The sequence below is a fragment of the Vitis riparia genome, chromosome 16 (assembly GCF_004353265.1).
Source record: "Vitis riparia cultivar Riparia Gloire de Montpellier isolate 1030 chromosome 16, EGFV_Vit.rip_1.0, whole genome shotgun sequence".
NCBI classification, from domain to species: domain Eukaryota; kingdom Viridiplantae; phylum Streptophyta; class Magnoliopsida; order Vitales; family Vitaceae; genus Vitis; species Vitis riparia.
The window spans coordinates 23,253,538-23,270,748 of record NC_048446.1 but is presented as its reverse complement, the minus strand read 5'-3'; the positions used below and the strand labels follow the sequence as shown (position 1 = coordinate 23,270,748).

Genomic DNA, 17,211 nt, shown 5'->3' with positions numbered 1-17,211 from the left:
TTGCTACGAGACAAATTTGACAACACCTTCTGATGTAAGCAACGCTTTCCGCCTTCTAAACGGCGTCGTTTTTGGAATTCAGCATTTTCAAATTTTTTATTTTTCAGAAATTAACCAATTTGACTATTGTGTCAGCCTCAGCCATGATAAAATATAATATTCAAATATTCTAAAATATTAAAATTAGCATGGTATATTAATAAATAGTTGATTCCACAACTTTCCTTTGAATATTTTTTATATATTGACCTAATTTTCATATTTTAGAGCATATTAATTATAATTTGTCATATATATTTATTTTATAAAAAAAATATTCGGATATAAATCATATCATATATCACATAATAAAAAAGTGCATCAAATCGTATCAAAAATGATTTTTTAGATTTTTAAAAATGAATATTAAAATTATTACCTTACTCGAATCCTCGTAAGATTATTAATTATCGCATATTATCTAGCCTAGAATTTAACCATATATCACAAGATGAGTACAAATTTGAGTTGGGTAAGGCAATCATAGTAAAGAGAAGGTGGAGGAATAAATGAATGGATAGGGACCAACTACCAAATCAAGATCCATGAAATGACCTCTTTGTCTTAACATATATGGGTGTGTTTGAACTTTCAATTAAAATATTACATCATTCCAATGCATTAACATGATTCCATAATCTTGTGGCCATTTTGGACACTTCATTAAATCTCAATAATCTAAGTTTCTTCCCCGAATTTCATGGTAACAAGTTTAATTATTCCATATGAAAAGCGACGATAAATGATTAACAAATGTTTAAATTATAAGAATATAAATAAAAATAAGATGAAAGTAGGGATAGTTGGATGTAACGTGTGGAAAAGACAAACCAAAATCTCCGTAAAAGTGGGATAGGGTTTTCAGTCACCTAAACACAACAATGAATAAGAATGAAATCGATTTATCATTTCATTTTTTATTTGAGCTTTTCAAACATGCGTATTTTCTCGAAAGTAAATTTACAGATATATTTTGTTTCGAAGAGTTATAATCAACATCGAAAATTAAATTATGTTCAAAACATTTATTAAAACTTAGTTATTAAGATGAATTGTGGTCTAGAGCTTTAAAAAAGTGAAAAAATATCACGTGGTGTTAATATATTTTATACTAGAAAATAAATAAATAAATAAATATTTCAATGAAAAATAGTATGCAAAGGGGCAAGAAATACCAACCCCAATGTTTATTTCTATGTAAATGCCTTGTGGATTGCAATAATCTACATTAAATTAACCACCTAACATTGATTTGGTGGACCCCTATATATTGCCTTTAACCTCATTCTCAAGACATTAATGTGAACAAAAAAAAAAAAAAAAAAAGTGTTATGTGGGTGATGTGGGCATTTTCAAGATTCTAAAAGCCCCACCATGGGCCTAGCAAATGGTCATGTTCTTGCCACCTCTACCATTTTGCCTTTGCTTTTGCTAACAAAGCACTGTCACATTGAAATGTACATGAATGATTTTCCATTTTTCTAAAAATAATTTATTTAGAGTACATAAATGCATAATTTTTATGGCAATAAAGCGAAGGAATATGGTAAGTACGGATCATATCAAACTTTTTCAATGTGAATTGTTATGTTCACATTATCATTGTCATGGGTTGTGGTTACATCCATATCATTGATTAATGATATGTTCACATTATGGCATGTAGTTACATCTATATCATTGAATAATGATATTATTGTATTATTGGATTTGGGTTTGGGTGTCCAAGTGGGTTGACCCGATTCGACCCAATTAATGGGAGAGATAAGGGAAGTCGTTCTAGATAGTTCTCTCTCTTTTCCTGAAAACAAAGATGAAGAAATACGTTTTCTTATTTCCCTTCAAAACATAAGAAAAAATAATTTTTCCTTAAAAATAAAAAGTATTTTTTTCTTAAAGTTATTCATGTTTTTCCTGTAAAAACGAAGATCAAGGCTCTTGTGCTATGAGAAAATAATGGTTTTCATATTTGTAGTTTCATTCATGACTTGAGATGATAAAATTAGTTAATGAAATAACCAATCTAGATTTTGGGCATTGCAGAAGGTAATTCAGAAACCTTGTTTTTCATTACAGAAATTAGAGATGAAATATGTGCATTTTTTGAAAATTATGAGCCTTTTTGGCCATATTTTCGTTCTTAAACTTGTTTTTTTCAAAATTGTTTCTAAGTTAACAAACAAAAACTAGTTTTCTAGTATTTTATAAAAATAAAGATGTTGAACAAACTGTTTTTAAAAACAATTTTGAAAAATTAAAAACAAAAAACTTGTTTAAATAAATTTTATATATTAAGTACAATTTGATTTGAAATTTATTTATTTAATGAAAACATTTACAGAAGTTAAAAGAAATTCATAAAAGTGCATTAATATAAAGAAATATCATATTTGAAAATTTTCATCATATTTAAAAATTTCGCATTGATATTAGATTATAAAAATATAAAGAAAATGATATTATGTTTAATTTTATTTATTTATTTAAATCTTCTATATTTTCCTTTTATTTTTTAAAACTAGTGAAAATGGTTTGTACTTATTCTTTAAAAGCTATTATCTGTTTTACTTTGTTTTTAATGCTTGTTTATAGAGAATAACGATCAAACAATATTATGAATTTTTAAAAACAACTTTCTATTTTTAAATCATTCACACAAACTTTAATTTTGAAAATAAATTTTTAACTAAAAAAAAAGAAATATTTATTTGAGAATTTATTTGAAAAATATGGTTTTATAGGACAAATTTAAAATGTTTTTTCTTGTTTTGAAAAATTATTATTTTTAAATTAATTTCAAAAACATTTCCAAACATACATGGTTTGTAAAGTAGTATTTATTGTATTAGAAAGTTGAACACAATTTTTAGAGGCATTAAATTAAAAGTAAAAGAGAAAACTTAGAAAAAGTTATTCTTCAAACAATTATTTATTTAATTAAAAACTTTTAAAACATAGAAATTAACCTTATATTTAATATAAAAAAATATTTGTAATCCCATGATAAAAATTATTTTATTTCTATTTTTTTTACCACTAAATTCATAAATTAAATTAAAAATTTTGAGAAAGAAGCATAACATCATTTGAAAATATTGGATGAATGCTCGTGTTAATTAATAATTATTAAAAGGTGGAATCTCAAATCATGCCAAGGATTGAGGAATTTGTTTGATTAACTTGTGTTGGAAGTTAGAAATGATGAGCATATTTATGGACAGACCTACCTTCTAATGATCACAATTGAAAACAGCCAATTTTCTCTTCCTATTCCTATTCTTTGGAGAAAATGTTTCTAAAACCCTAACTTTGATTTTACACACATTTCTAAGGTTGGTAATTTTTTTTCAAATCGCTTCCACTACAATTTCAGATCAAAGAAAACAAGATTAGAAGTGTTTGTATCACATCAAATTATTAAAACCCATATTTGGTTGTTGTTCCTTAAGTTATCAATTTATTTAAATACTCCGAATCTTATGCTTATGGGATAAAAGACAAGTAACATCCAAATTCTTGTAAAATTCATATAAGGACTTATTTGTTTTTTTTAATCATTTTTTGTCTAAAATTATAATAAAATTTAAAAAATTTAGCTCTTTTTAAAATTTAATTGCATTTCTATATATTTTGTCTGAATACAAAGAGTAAAAAAATTGAATTTTTATATAACATTTTAGTCTGACATATTTATATATTGGTCTTTATTTAAGTTTAAAACAACTTTAGATATATTCATTTGGGTTCGATCACGGTAGTAAAATATATTTTTTTGATCACAATTGATTCTAATTAAAAAGACATCATCAATTAAATAATATTATATATTCATTTTTTAGTTCCATTGTTGCATTCTCCTCTTATTTGTTTGTACTATTATATCTAAATCTCATTCGATGTTACCACGATATAGCATTTTTCTATTCATTTATTTGAAAAATCATGAGAAAAATAAATTTCACATTACATTGAAGTGGCATTATATCACGAGGATTAAATAGTGGGACCAATGGAAGTGAAGTCCCAAGAGTAATGGCATGCATTGGGTTGGCTTGTTGAATGTGCCATGGAAGGCATGCACTTGTAGGGCTAAGGTCACCATCACTGGAGCCTAAGGCTCCCATAGTAGGGGTCCTATTTTAGGGATAGCTTTCCTACCGTGCAGGGTTTAGGACAAGGGTCACAATCACCAATGGCATGACCCTCAGCTTGGACCCTAACTAGGGTCCCTCTAATCATATTAACCATTTGAATAAAAATAAATAAAGAAATATAAATAAATAAAAGAAAAAAAAGGGATAAAAAATGAAAGTTGTCCCCTTAATATTTTTTTGTCATGTTAACTAAAAAAACAAAAAATATTAGTTTTTACAGTACTAAATCTTTCCCCAAAACAACCCCCAATGATTCTAAGCTGTTCCAAACCACTAACAAGAAAAAGAAAACTTCATGGCTTGTGCAAACTCCAAAGCTATATATAGAAAAAAAAATATAGCACCCCTTTTGAATCAACAAAAATAAAGAAATATAAATAAATAAAAGAAAAAAAATGGATAAAAAAGGAAAGCAGCCGCCCTAATATTTTTTTGTGTCATATTAACTAAAAAATGACACAAAATATTAGTTTTTACAGCACTAAATCTTTCCCTAAACAACCCCCAATGATTCTAAGTTGTTCCAAACCACCCCAAGTCTAGTAAGCTTCATTTGCTAAGACCATTGTTTGTTTTCACTAACGAGAGAAAGAAAACTTCATGGCTTGTGCAAACTCCAAAGCTACATACAGGGAAAAAAAAATATAGCACCACTTTTGAATCAACAGAAATAAAGAAATATAAATAAATAAATAAAAATGGATAAAAAATGAAAGTTGTCGTCCTAGTATTTTTTTGTGTCATATTAACTAAAAAATGAAAAAATATTAGTTTTTGCAGTACTAAATCTTTCCCCAAACAGCCCCCAATGATTTTAAGTTGTCCCAAACCACCCTTCCCACCAAGTCTAACAAAACTTCATTTGCTAAGACCATTGTTTGTTTTCACTAACGACAGAAAGAAAACTTCATGGCTTGTGCAAAGTTCAAAGCTACATACAAAAAAAATATATATATAATACCCCTTTTGAATCATAAAAAAATAAGAAATATAAATAAATAAAAGAAAAAAATGGATAAAAAAAGGAAAGATGCCGCCCTAGTCTTTTTTGTGTCATATTAACTAAAAAAGGACACAAAATATTAGTTTTTGGGAAAGCCCCAAATGATTCTAAGTTATCCCAAACCACCCCCAAGTTTAGTATAACTTCATTTGCTAAGACCATTGTTTGTTTTCACTAACGAAAGAAAGAAAACTTCATGACTTGTGCAAACTCCAAAGCTACATACAGAAAAAAAAAATTATATATATATACATATATATATAGCACCACTTTTGAATCAACACAAATAAAGAAATATGAATAAATAAAAGAAAAAAATGGATAAAAAATGAAAGTTTTTGTGTCATATTAACTAAAAAGGACACAAAATATTAGTTTTTGCAGCACTAAATCTTTCCCCAAATAGCCCCCAATGATTCTAAGTTGTCCCAAACCACTTCCAAGTCTAGTAAAACTTCATTTGCTAAGACCATTGTTTGTTTTCACTAATGAGAGAAAGAAAACTTCATGGCTTATACAAACTCCAAAGCTACATAGAGAAAAATATATATATATATATATAACACCCCTTTTGAATCAACAAAAATAAAGAAATATAAATAAATAAAAGAAAAAAAATGGATAAAAAATGAAAGCTGTCACCCTAGTCTTTTGTGTCATATTAACTAAAAAATGACACAAAATATTAGTTTTTGCAACACTAAATCTTTCCCCAAACAACCCCCAATGATTCTAAGTTGTCCCAAACCACCCCCAAGTCCAGTAAAGCTTCATTTGCTAAGACTATTGTTTGTTTTCACTGACGAGAAAAAGAAAACTTTATGGCATGTGTGAACTCCAAAGTTACATATAGAAAAAAAATATAGCATCACTTTTGAATAACATAAATAAAGAATTATAAATGAATAAAAGAAAAAAAAAATGGATAAAAAATGAAAGCCCCTAGTATTTTTTTTGTGTCATATTAACTAAAAAATCACACAAAATATTAGTTTTTGCAGCACTAAATCTTTCTCCAAAATAGCCCCCAATGATTTTAAGTTGTCCCAAACCACCCTCAAGTTTACTAAAGCTTCATTTGCTAAGACCACTGTTTGTTTTCACTAACGAGAAAAAGAAAACTTTATGACTTGCGCAAACTCCAAAACTACATACAGAAAAAAAATATATATATAACACCCCTTTCAAATCAACAAAAATAAAGAAATATAAATAAATAAAAGAAAAAAATGGATAAAAAATTAAAGTTGTCGCCCTAGTCTTTTTTTTTGTGTCATATTAACTAAAAAATGATACAAAATATTAGCTTTTGCAGCATTAAATCTTTCCCCAAACAGCCGCCAATGATTCTAAGTTGTCCTTAACCACCCCAAAGTCTAGTAAAGCTTCATTTGCTAAAACCATTATTTGTTTTCACTAACGAGATAAAGAAAACTTCATGGCTTGTACAAACTCCAAAGCTACATAGAGAAAATATATATATATATATATATATATATATATATATATATATATATATATATATATATATATAACACCCCTTTTGAATCAACAAAAATAAAGAAATATAAATAAATAAAATAAAAAAATTGATAAAAAATGAAAGTTGCCGCCCTAGTCTTTTTTTGTGTCATATTAACTAAAAAATGACACAAAATATTAGTTTTTGCAGCACTAAATCTTTCCCCAAATAGGCCCCAATGATTTTAAGTTGTCCCAAACCACCCTCCCCACCAAGTCTAGCAAAGCTTCATTTGCTAAGACCATTGTTTGTTTTCACTAATGAGAGAAAGAAAACTTCATGGCTTGTGCAAACTCCAAAGCTACATACAATATATATATATATATATATGGTACCCCTTTTGAATCAACAAAAATAAAGAAATATAAATATATAAAAGGAAAAAAATGGATAAAAAATGAAAGCTGCCGCCTTAATATTTTTTTGTGTCATATTAACTAAAAAAGGACACAAAATATTAGTTTTTGCAACACTAAATCTTTCCCCAAACAGCCTCCCATGATTCTAAGTTATTCCAAACCACCCCCAAGTTTAGTAAAGCTTCATTTGCTAAGACCATTATTTGTTTTTACTAACGAGATAAAAAAAACTTCATGGCTTGTGCAAGCTCCAAAGCTACATATAGAAAAAAATATATATATAGCACCTTTTTTTTTTGGGTTCTAGGCAACACTTAATTGTTATATTTAATGGGTCTTAGTCTATTTCATGATTAAATTAAAAAGGAAAATTGGTATTTATTGTGCTTTTTTCTTGTGTGCTATTTTCATCAAATATTAGCTGTCATTTTTTGAAGAAATCTAAAAATTGAAAACTTATAAGTCATTTTCAATCGTTAATTTCTAATTAAAATTCTTTTATTGAATTACAAAAAATTGTTAGAACTTACCCCTTTGACAACTCGACTTTGCCTTTTATTTGCTCGAGGGACATACTCCCTACTTTCTTGATCATATGATGTATCAATTAACGTTTGCAACAACTACAACAAGATATGATATAAAAGGTGTCTTTCACATACTTAACGTTTACTTTCTACATTTTAAATTAGGTGATGCATTATTGATATGTTATCCTTTTGACATAACATAAAACATAAAAAATTTTAGTGATGTGTTAAAATTAAAACTGTCATCGTCTAATTCGCTTGTTTGTAATTTTTTTCGAGGAATGTAACTTAGGAGTTGGCAGCAACTACAAAGAGATATGATATGGGGATCCAAGATTCATTGCATGTAAGATGGTTTGGACCACTTTTGTGTGCATAGCTTATATCTTGATGATGGGATGAGCCTCACTCGACCTAGGTGACTGTGACTCCTTCTGTCTTCATATTCATTGACGGTGGAATGGCAGCCATTTCGAGTTGATTACTGACCATTGAATAGAATTTTTGGTATGACTCTGGAGTTGAACGGTTGAATGAAAGCCCTAGAAGGAAATTAATAAATTTTCTTACCATGATCCGGGGTTTGACCAATTTGATCCCCTAATTTTCCAAGTGGGTCATAGAAAACCCTGTAAAAAACAAACGACATTTAGCTGTTTTAATTGGGAAGTTCAGAATTAGTCAAAACGTTGATGAGAAAAAGGGTACTCCAGTATGGAAAAAATGATTGTGAAAAAGACCTGAAAGACACTCACTTTTGGTATGGTCCCAACCTGCAGACAAGGAGATTTGTCATAACAGATACATGGAAGAAGAAATAGACAAGAGGTTTGAGACGACAATGCTGAAAAAACAAAGTTTTACTCTTATTTTATGGGGCAAGTTAAGGGGGGAGTGACAATTTGTTTTGCTCTGCATTTTGGATCTTTTTGCTGCATAAACACCTAATTTTCACATTGGTGGGTCAGGTTCCAAGAACTTCCTTATAAGGGTGTTTGGCAGCATCCTAAATTTCTCAGCACCGTGCCAGTCAAAATAGATCAACGCGTTCATGAGGCTTGGAACATCATGCGCAAAGGCCATGCTTGAGTTAGAGCCAGCCCTTTCACACGAGGACACTGGGACCAAGTTTTCTCTGGACTCAATACAACTTTCAAAGGGAGAAGGAGATGGCATACTGAGAGGTTGGAAGTATGGAAAGATACAAGAATCAAATAAAAAAGGCATAACAAATGTGTTAAATCAATACATTAATGAACTTATTAATAGAATCTGTACAGAAAAAATTCTCTCTTATATCTAAATGCTCAAAAGCACATCAGTTTCCAGTACTTTTATTCTAGACTGATGCCGTACAATAATATAATCATAGCTGCCCCTCCCGTGGGACTCAAAACTTGGAACAGCCTTTATTATCACTCATACAACAGTAAATATCTATGGTGTTTAGTTCAAATTATGCTGGTGATGCAGAGAGTAGAAATACCGGTTGTAATCTTTGTAGCAGTATTCCACAAAAGGGGCAGAAGGGTTTAGAGAAATTGTTTAAGGTGCAGGATTCAGTTGAAGACTTGAAATCCAGTGGATATCTGGGCATGAGAAAAAATTGTGGGGGAGCCAGTTTTGAAGAATATCTCTGACAACACGTGCAAAACCAGGAGGGTGTAGCAGGGCAGACCTGCATGCAAACGGCACACCGTGCTAGTTTATGGCTCTGACCAACCCCACCACTGCACTTTGCACCTTGGCAAAAAGCAATCTCTGGAGATTCAAATGGAACAGATGCTAAACAATAGCTACATTGCTCTCCTGCTACATATTCACAAACAGAATGCAGCTTCCTGTTGAAAGAAACACAGATAAGATTAAGAGTGATCGAAAATACATAGGCATGTGTACATACACAAACTATAACACACAACTTCCGATTTTTGCAAGCCATTTTATTTGTTATAACAGAGCCTGGCACTACATGAACATCAGCTGCTACAAGAGCTTAACATTTAAGATTTAACCATTTTGTTTTCCTTAACACTTGGAGATGAGCTTATTCTCATTCCCTTATGCAAAAGATTCTCTCTCTCTCCATATTTTTATGCTTATAAGCTTTTATAGTAAAACTTCATCTGTCATCACAGCTTCATCTTATCAACAATTGGTTGCACTGGAAGGGGGGTTGCCTATGGTCAGACCCTTAGGTACAGGCATCTGAAACCGAAGGGAGCCTGCTTACCCAACTGGGAAATTAGTTGGATGAAGCATTTTGAGTTGTGTTATAGATGATGATTGTCTCTAGTAATTCACAAAATGGTGTTTTTTTTTCCTGTTTTTTCATATTCATTTATGCTGAAAAACTCTATCTTCATCAACAGATGTCTTTACATACAAGGGAGATGGTCAGAATTACTCCTCCCTATGACATATGTTTGCCCTTAATTTTCTGCCATTTGCATAGAGGTATATATTAGCTACTTGTTTATCAACATCCCGACAGTCTCCACCAAAACCGGATGAACTAACCAAGGATCTCTATGGTTTCCATAACATAGAACAAGATCAAATAAAAAAAATTAGTACAAAATAAAAGCAGGGTCACAAGAAGTACCTCTTATCAAGGTTTCTAACTTCTGATGCAAGGAGTTTTAGTTGATCCTGTACATGATCATAATTAAGTGCAACCCACTGCTCCATTTGTGCTAATCCAACTGGATCCCAGCCCTCAGCTCTATAAACTTTTGCAGCCAAAGAGGACATGAGACCTAAAACAGTAGAAAAAGCAAAACCCACAAGCCTTTCACGGAGTTCTCTTTCACTGCAAAGAAGTAGTTCCATCCACAACTTCAGTTTTTCCTCCTCAGCACCACCAAATTCTTCTAGATTAGGCTGTTTGCTGTTAATTTTATCTGCCTTCAGCTCAGATAGTACTACATGTCTACAGATGATATTGAAAAGGTGCAACTTTCGGGTAGTAGTATTTGAGAAAGTTCTGGAGGCATGAGACAAAATCTTTCCTGTTGAAAGGCCCAGATGGGATTCCACATTTGAAACTGAAAGCCACTTAACCAGTACAAGTTCCACATACTTAGGTGCAGACTGCTTGAAAGCCAACAATGCTGCAACTATATCCCAAACTACCAAAGGCTTATCCAGATGCTCATATTGACTTAAATACCACAACATATTACACTCCCAATAAATCAATTCCTTCTTAGGAAAACCAGGAAAATTTTCAATACCAAACTCTAGGTTTCTGTTTGTTGAACTTTCAAGTTGTTGCCCACCTATCCAGAAGAACTCAATGGCAGCCTTTTGAGTCCTGTGTATTTTAGCAAAAGATGTCAATTTATCTTGTTGAGATTAGATACAAACAAATCAATCCAGGGAAGGTTTTCACCTTTCTTGACTAAATCATCATTTCCAAAGTAAACACAGCAATAATATGTGTATGGGCACTTTACCTTGCCTGATACATTGGATTCAATAGACCAGCATCAAAACCACGAGCCTACAAAGATCAAGTGCAAATAGGTTAGTTCTTAGATCCATGGTATGCAACAGTACAAGTATGCATCATCATCATCATCATAAAATAAAACATAAATATATGTTCCTAAGAGAGAAGGACAGTAAAACACCAAGGACAGACAAAAAAAAAATCTAACAACAACCCCAAATGCAAGAATTTCATCCTCCATCAAGCCATTGATTCTCCTACAGTTAATAATTGGAAGGTTGGAAACGACTGGTCACCTATTTAACATTCAAATTTCTCAAGCTTTATAATCTTTTTAGATAAGCAAATCCCTAAGTGGAACACAACTCAAGCACAAGTGAAGAGCATTTAAGGAAGAGAAAATAAAAAGAAACACATAAACACATCACCCCTACTTATCTCACAAAGAAAATTTATAAAAGAGCCACAAGTGGAAGCCATCAGCTTGGACAACCAAATGAAAAGAGACCTCATGCTTGAGCCTATCAATCAAATGCACCTCTTCTAAACTTATACCTATTCTTCTCCTTTGAGATACTCCATAAAAGACAAGAGTAGTTCCTAAAAAGGGAAATAGCCTGCTGTCAAATTTTAAAATATCTGCACGACATTTACACTGAACACCACAAATCCAAGAATAGCACATGTTTCTATTATTGGATCCTCATGCAGCAATATCAGAGGAAACAACAGGTACCAAAAAGGGTCGCAAGAATGTATTACAATGCTTTTAGAGTAAAACATGTCATGTACATATGTACATATAACTTATATTGGGGTATATCCAATTAGCTCTAAAACATAAGCAGATATATATAACCAAAAAGGATTACTTTTCCAGAAACTGCATATGCATAAGGAAACACATAACTTATGAGATTAAGAAACTTTTGCAGGGATGAGATATCATACCACAGCAACCACCAGATTTCCAGGGGATACTGCTACACCATAGCATGAACCAAATAAATATGGGAGCTGCAAAGAAATATCATATTTTGTTGAAATAGAATAAGGATAATAGAACAAGAAGAAAAAAAACAAACAATAATTACGTCATCGGCAGGGTTCTTTACACCAGGAGTATTTGGAGGAATGGGTACTTCATCGAGGGAATTCCCACATAAACTCCAGCTACGCACAGAATTATCCTATTATCATCAAAAAAAAAAAAAAACATTGTCATTGAAATCCATAATACTCTGTGAGTTCAAGCTTTAAGCAGCCCTTATAATAAGAGCTTGGATGCAGATAATTAATAGAAATAATTGTGTGGGTTATGGGATGGAAACTACTAATTCCTAGCTAAAATAAATATATAAAAAAATCAGATAAAATGACTACCTGGCTGCAGCTGTACAAACAACATCCATCGAAAGCCCAAGCTAAACCTGTAACCTGGTAAAATTCTTAAGCACATAAATAATCATCAATTTGAAGGTAAAGATTAATCAAGACAAGAGACTTACAACATGATCATGTGCATTATATGAGCCGATTCTATCAAATTTTCTGATAGATAAATCACATATCCATACTTCAAAAGATCCACATCCCTTGCCAACTGCTAAGAACATCTTCTGTGGTGATTGTACAGGCACAATAAGCGTGAGAACTGAAACTGGGACAGAATCAGCATTTATAACCTATTTAGAAGCAAAAATTTGGAAAAGATTAAATTAAATTCTTTATCTTATTAATTTGTATAAAACAATTGGGAGACATATTTTTAAAATATTACCTCTTTCAACAATGAGAAAGGGGGATCATTGACCTCAGATGATTTCAGCAATTTCTCACTGTATTCTAGCCAAATCTTCACACTGGAAGAAAGAACATCACAAGGAAAGTAAACCTTGACTATAGTTCATCCTTGTTTTAGCAAGAATTGCAGTAGTGTTGAATATCTCTACTCTTCATCATTAATTACAAACTCAATTAACTATGTAGTAGGGAATGATTTAATTTATCACTAAAGTTTTTTAGGTTCTCCAGTAACAAGAAAAGGACATAGTAAAAAATATACCATTTCCTAGGATCAAAGCAGTCACCTAAAATCATAACACAGACCACAGACCTAATTTTCTATATTTTGCCAAAAAAAAAAAAAAAATACACAATAATTAACCAAATAAGATTCAAAATTTCCCCACAAAATACTGCTACTTTAACTGGAAAAAAGAAACTGAAATAAGGTTCAAGCAAACAAACATGTACACATATACAGAAGCAAAGAGGAAAGGAACATTTTATGATAAAAAAACATAAGAATCCTCTCTCATAAATATTAACAAAAGAAATTTTCGTTCCAGAGAATAATAGTCTAAATAAATAACCCACCTCCCATCTGTACTCCCTGTAGCAAGTAAAACCTGAGGACTTGAAGCATCAGAAGTTAGTAATGCCCAACTGATTGCAGTGACCCATGTGTTATGTGCCTGATGGAATCCAGCAAGCATCACACTGATGGGAACCCTGCTGTGCTCAACAGTATAGGATAGCGGTTCATGAACTCTCCAAAAGGAAATTTTACCAGATTTCCCACCAACTGCAAGTAGAGAAAAGCAGTTGGATGAGTTATCTGGAGGAGCTGAATCGGTTTCAGGTGGTAAACACAGCACTGGCGACCAGGCAACAACCAGTGATGACAGCATTGCATTGCGAGAAGCATATTGATTCACAGTTACCAGTGGGAGAGTGCAGTCTTCTCCTATCTTCTTGAGTGATCTCGTTTTAGATGTGCAATCTTCTCCTATCTTCTTGAGTGATCTCGCTTTAGATGTACGCTTATAAACAATTTGAAGTGGATTATTTCCTTCCAACTTGTCAGAATGTGGCTGAAACACCTGAAGAATAAATAGAAAAAATCAGAAACAAGGTTTCCAATGAAGTTTCACGGATGTGCAAGTTAGAACCACCGGAAAAGTAAAAATCATTGCATGGAAGATTAAGATGTCGAGTTACAAGCATAACTTAGCAAATGTACCAACTTATCGCAGTAGTATAAATCAGCACAGTATTTAGAACCATGTAAAGAGAATTGTAAGGTGAAAGAACTTACATCAGAAGATACAGCAGTTTCTGACTCTCCAAAACTAATATTTGCAAGATAATCATAGAGCATGTCTGTTATATCCACAACCTATGGAAGTTTGTTACAATAGATAGTTGTCAATATAATCAATACAAATAGAAGGGAAATTACAAATTAAAGCTCCTGACGAGGATGACAAATCCAGCATGATGACCATGATATAGCAGCAGATTTTTCTAATTATTATTAGCATTTAGACAAGCAAAACTATGCATTTAGATCAAATTCTCTATGATGAACCACTGGACAATAAATTGTCAACAAAGGAAAATGCTTATTAGTAGATAAAATTGGCTTGAAAGAGCATTTAGAAACCACATAAATGAAAAACATTCCATCATCTTTTTGGTAGTTTTGGTGAGGACTCTATTCACATGAAGAACTCGTGTACTCAGCATGAGTTCATTTGTTGTTCTATGGTTCTGAAGCATCCCTTTGGTAACAAAACGATCTATCATCAGTCCTAAATATGGGGCATCAATAAGTCCTTCCCATACGTACCTCTACCCACTCAACTTGGAACTCACAAAATGGTGCACGATACAGCTTCACACGTCCTTCTATGGTGCAAATAGCAAGCAAGCATCTGTACCACACTAAATTTCAATTGAAATTAAACCCACAAGATGCCTTAGCCATCCATATAATTATGGATGCCTTACTGCAGCAATTGACAATGGGAAAGACAAAAATGATAAAATGGTAAATATATGAGGTTCATACCCTGCATTAGGAGCCAATCCTATATGTGACCATGAAATTGATCTAACACATGGTCGGATGTCTCGTGATAAACAAGTGCTCAACAAGCAGCCTGAGTATAAATCTGCAAAACACTCCAAATTAAAATAAATTTCGGATGAAACTGAACCATGGACAACTGATGCAAATTACTAATTACGATAGTGTAGGACTCATGGGGAGATTTTTGACACTGTGCAAATGCAAAAAAGGGAAATTCTGGTCACCTATTAAAAGTAACTGGCAAGAGAGTTGTAAAACACAAATTAAGGCATATTCCCATCACTCACATGCAAATATAAACACTTCAAGCAATCAGCCACACTAACATGGAACTCGAAGAAAAACATGAATTTGGTTTCTATAATGAGAATGTCCATCGAAAGAAATCTAATCTGCTCTATAATTAACATATAGACAATTCAAACAGCACTATATTTTGATCATATAGTTGCATGTACAATCTAATCTGCTCTATAATAATTTACCTTGTCTTTCTATCACTCCAATCGGAAAGGGCTTGTTGGCCGGAATCGTTATCAAACCTCGCGGTCCAAATGGCAATGCCGGATTCTACCACAAAATAAAACTAATAAATAAAATAAAAAAACAGAAATTCCCGTTTGCTTACTGAGAAAAAAAAAAAAGAAAAAAAAAAAAAAGACAACTAATCCGAGAAGTGTAAAAATCAAACTTTGCTAGCTCAATTTGACAGCGGATGATCAGTACAAGTAAAGAGAATCACCAGTATGGTGACGAGGTGGCCGGTGGCGACGGCGATGAGGTTCTCGTCGGACCAGGCGACGGCATTGGGGTACGACGGCGAAGCCACGAGCGAAGCGGCTTGGAAACGGGAGGCCATTGGCGGAGGCCTGTGGACGGAGGTGGTTAGAACTGAATGGGAATTTGGAGGGAAAAATCAAAGATTTTGCGGAAGATCCAGGGATCAAGTCCGGTGTACAACCGATTTTGAGAGGCGGCCTTTATTTTTTTATATTATTTTTTGATTGGGTGGTGGTGGGTAGTGGGTAGTGGAGAGAGAAAGGAGGTAAAACCCTAGTTCGAATCCCATTGGGATTGTGGAATGGAGATTAATTTAAGAAAATTTTGATTTTATAGTATGTTATTATTTCTTCTTCTTCTTCTTCTTCTTTTTCTAAATTTGACTTTATTTTAAATACCGCTGTTTGGATATATTTTTCATTTTTTAAATTTTATTTGATAATTTAAGAAAATACCGTTGTTTGGATATATTTTTTATTTTTAAAATTTTAAAATAAATAATAATAAATGTGGTACGAAATATAATGATTTTAAAAAAATCAAGGTATTAATTTATTTTACTATTTTAAAATATAAAAATACAAGATAATTTGTATTCTATTTTTAAAGCTTAAAAATAATAATAAATTTTATTTAAATTTATTTTATAAAAAAATATTAATATTTTTCTAATTTAAAAAATAAAAAACAAAAAGTACATCAAAATCAACATTGTAGAGTCTATTTAATAATAATTTTAAAACGTGTTTTTAACCTTAAAAATATTTTTAATTATTTGAAGAAAAAAAAATTAAGAAAGGCCTTTCAAAATATAAAAAATCATTTGTAACTTTAAAAAATTACTTTATAGTGTTTTCTAAATAAATATTTAATAAGTAATTATCTTAAAAATAATTTTAGATTCAATATTTTCATTAAAAACACATGATTGCATTTAGTAATAATTTTATAAAATGTTTTTGTTATTTGTAACACTTTAAATTTTTATCTTTTAAGTATTAAAATAACTAAAAATATTTTTTTAAATCATTGTTAATTATGGTTGATTGTTATTTTAGGAAGCAATTTTAACCTAAAAATATTTTTAAACAAAAAAAATTAATAAAATTTAAGAAACACTTTTAAAAATTATTTGTAGTATTTTTTGAATAAACACTTGATAGGTAAAGATTTGAAAAACAAAGAGAAAATGCTTCAATTAAAAATATTTCAAATAAAAACACTACCAAACCCTTTTTATTTTTATAATTAATAATTTTAAAAATATTTTATCAAAATAACTATATATATATATATATATATATATATATATATATATATATATATTTTCAAATTTAATAATTTCAATGCTAATTCTATTTTTAGAAAAAATCAGTAATATTTATTTGGGCTGGGAAAAATTTTGGTCCAATTATTTTCCCAAGTGCCAAACCGGCGCGCCCTGGTCACCAGAATAAGACGGACCATGGTCCATATATAGGCAACCCACCAGC

General features: G+C 31.2%; 1 protein-coding gene across 2 annotated transcripts; it reads right to left on the bottom strand.

Moving 5' to 3' along the window:
• Positions 1-8,838: 8,838 nt before the first annotated feature.
• LOC117934306 lies at positions 8,839-15,996 on the bottom strand. Of its 2 annotated transcripts, XM_034855989.1 has the most exons (14): positions 15,681-15,996; positions 15,424-15,508; positions 14,918-15,020; positions 14,696-14,780; positions 14,162-14,242; positions 13,441-13,946; positions 12,842-12,923; positions 12,570-12,746; positions 12,445-12,498; positions 12,156-12,251; positions 12,013-12,078; positions 11,066-11,112; positions 10,213-10,923; positions 8,839-9,448 (listed from the first exon to the last, which is right to left on the bottom strand). In XM_034855989.1, the coding sequence occupies exons 1-14, from the start codon at positions 15,795-15,797 to the stop codon at positions 9,064-9,066; spliced, it is 2,595 nt and encodes an 864-aa protein (XP_034711880.1). In that variant the 5' UTR covers positions 15,798-15,996; the 3' UTR covers positions 8,839-9,063. The 2 variants fall into 2 exon arrangements, with proteins under 2 accessions (XP_034711880.1, XP_034711881.1); XM_034855990.1 differs by lacking the exons at positions 15,424-15,508; positions 15,681-15,996 and having other exon boundaries at positions 14,696-14,790; positions 14,918-15,007.
• Between the last annotated feature and the right edge of the window lie 1,215 nt (positions 15,997-17,211).

Coding starts and splice junctions, on each gene's coding strand:
- LOC117934306 (XM_034855989.1), bottom strand. CDS start 15,797: ATGGCCTCCCGTTTCCAAGCCGCTTCGCTCGTGGCTTCGCCGTCGTAC. Junction 15,509..15,680: donor GCCACCTCGTCACCATACTG/GTGATTCTCTTT, acceptor ATTTTGTGGTAG/AATCCGGCATTGCCATTTGG. Junction 12,747..12,841: donor CTTTCTCATTGTTGAAAGAG/GTAATATTTTAA, acceptor GCTTCTAAATAG/GTTATAAATGCTGATTCTGT.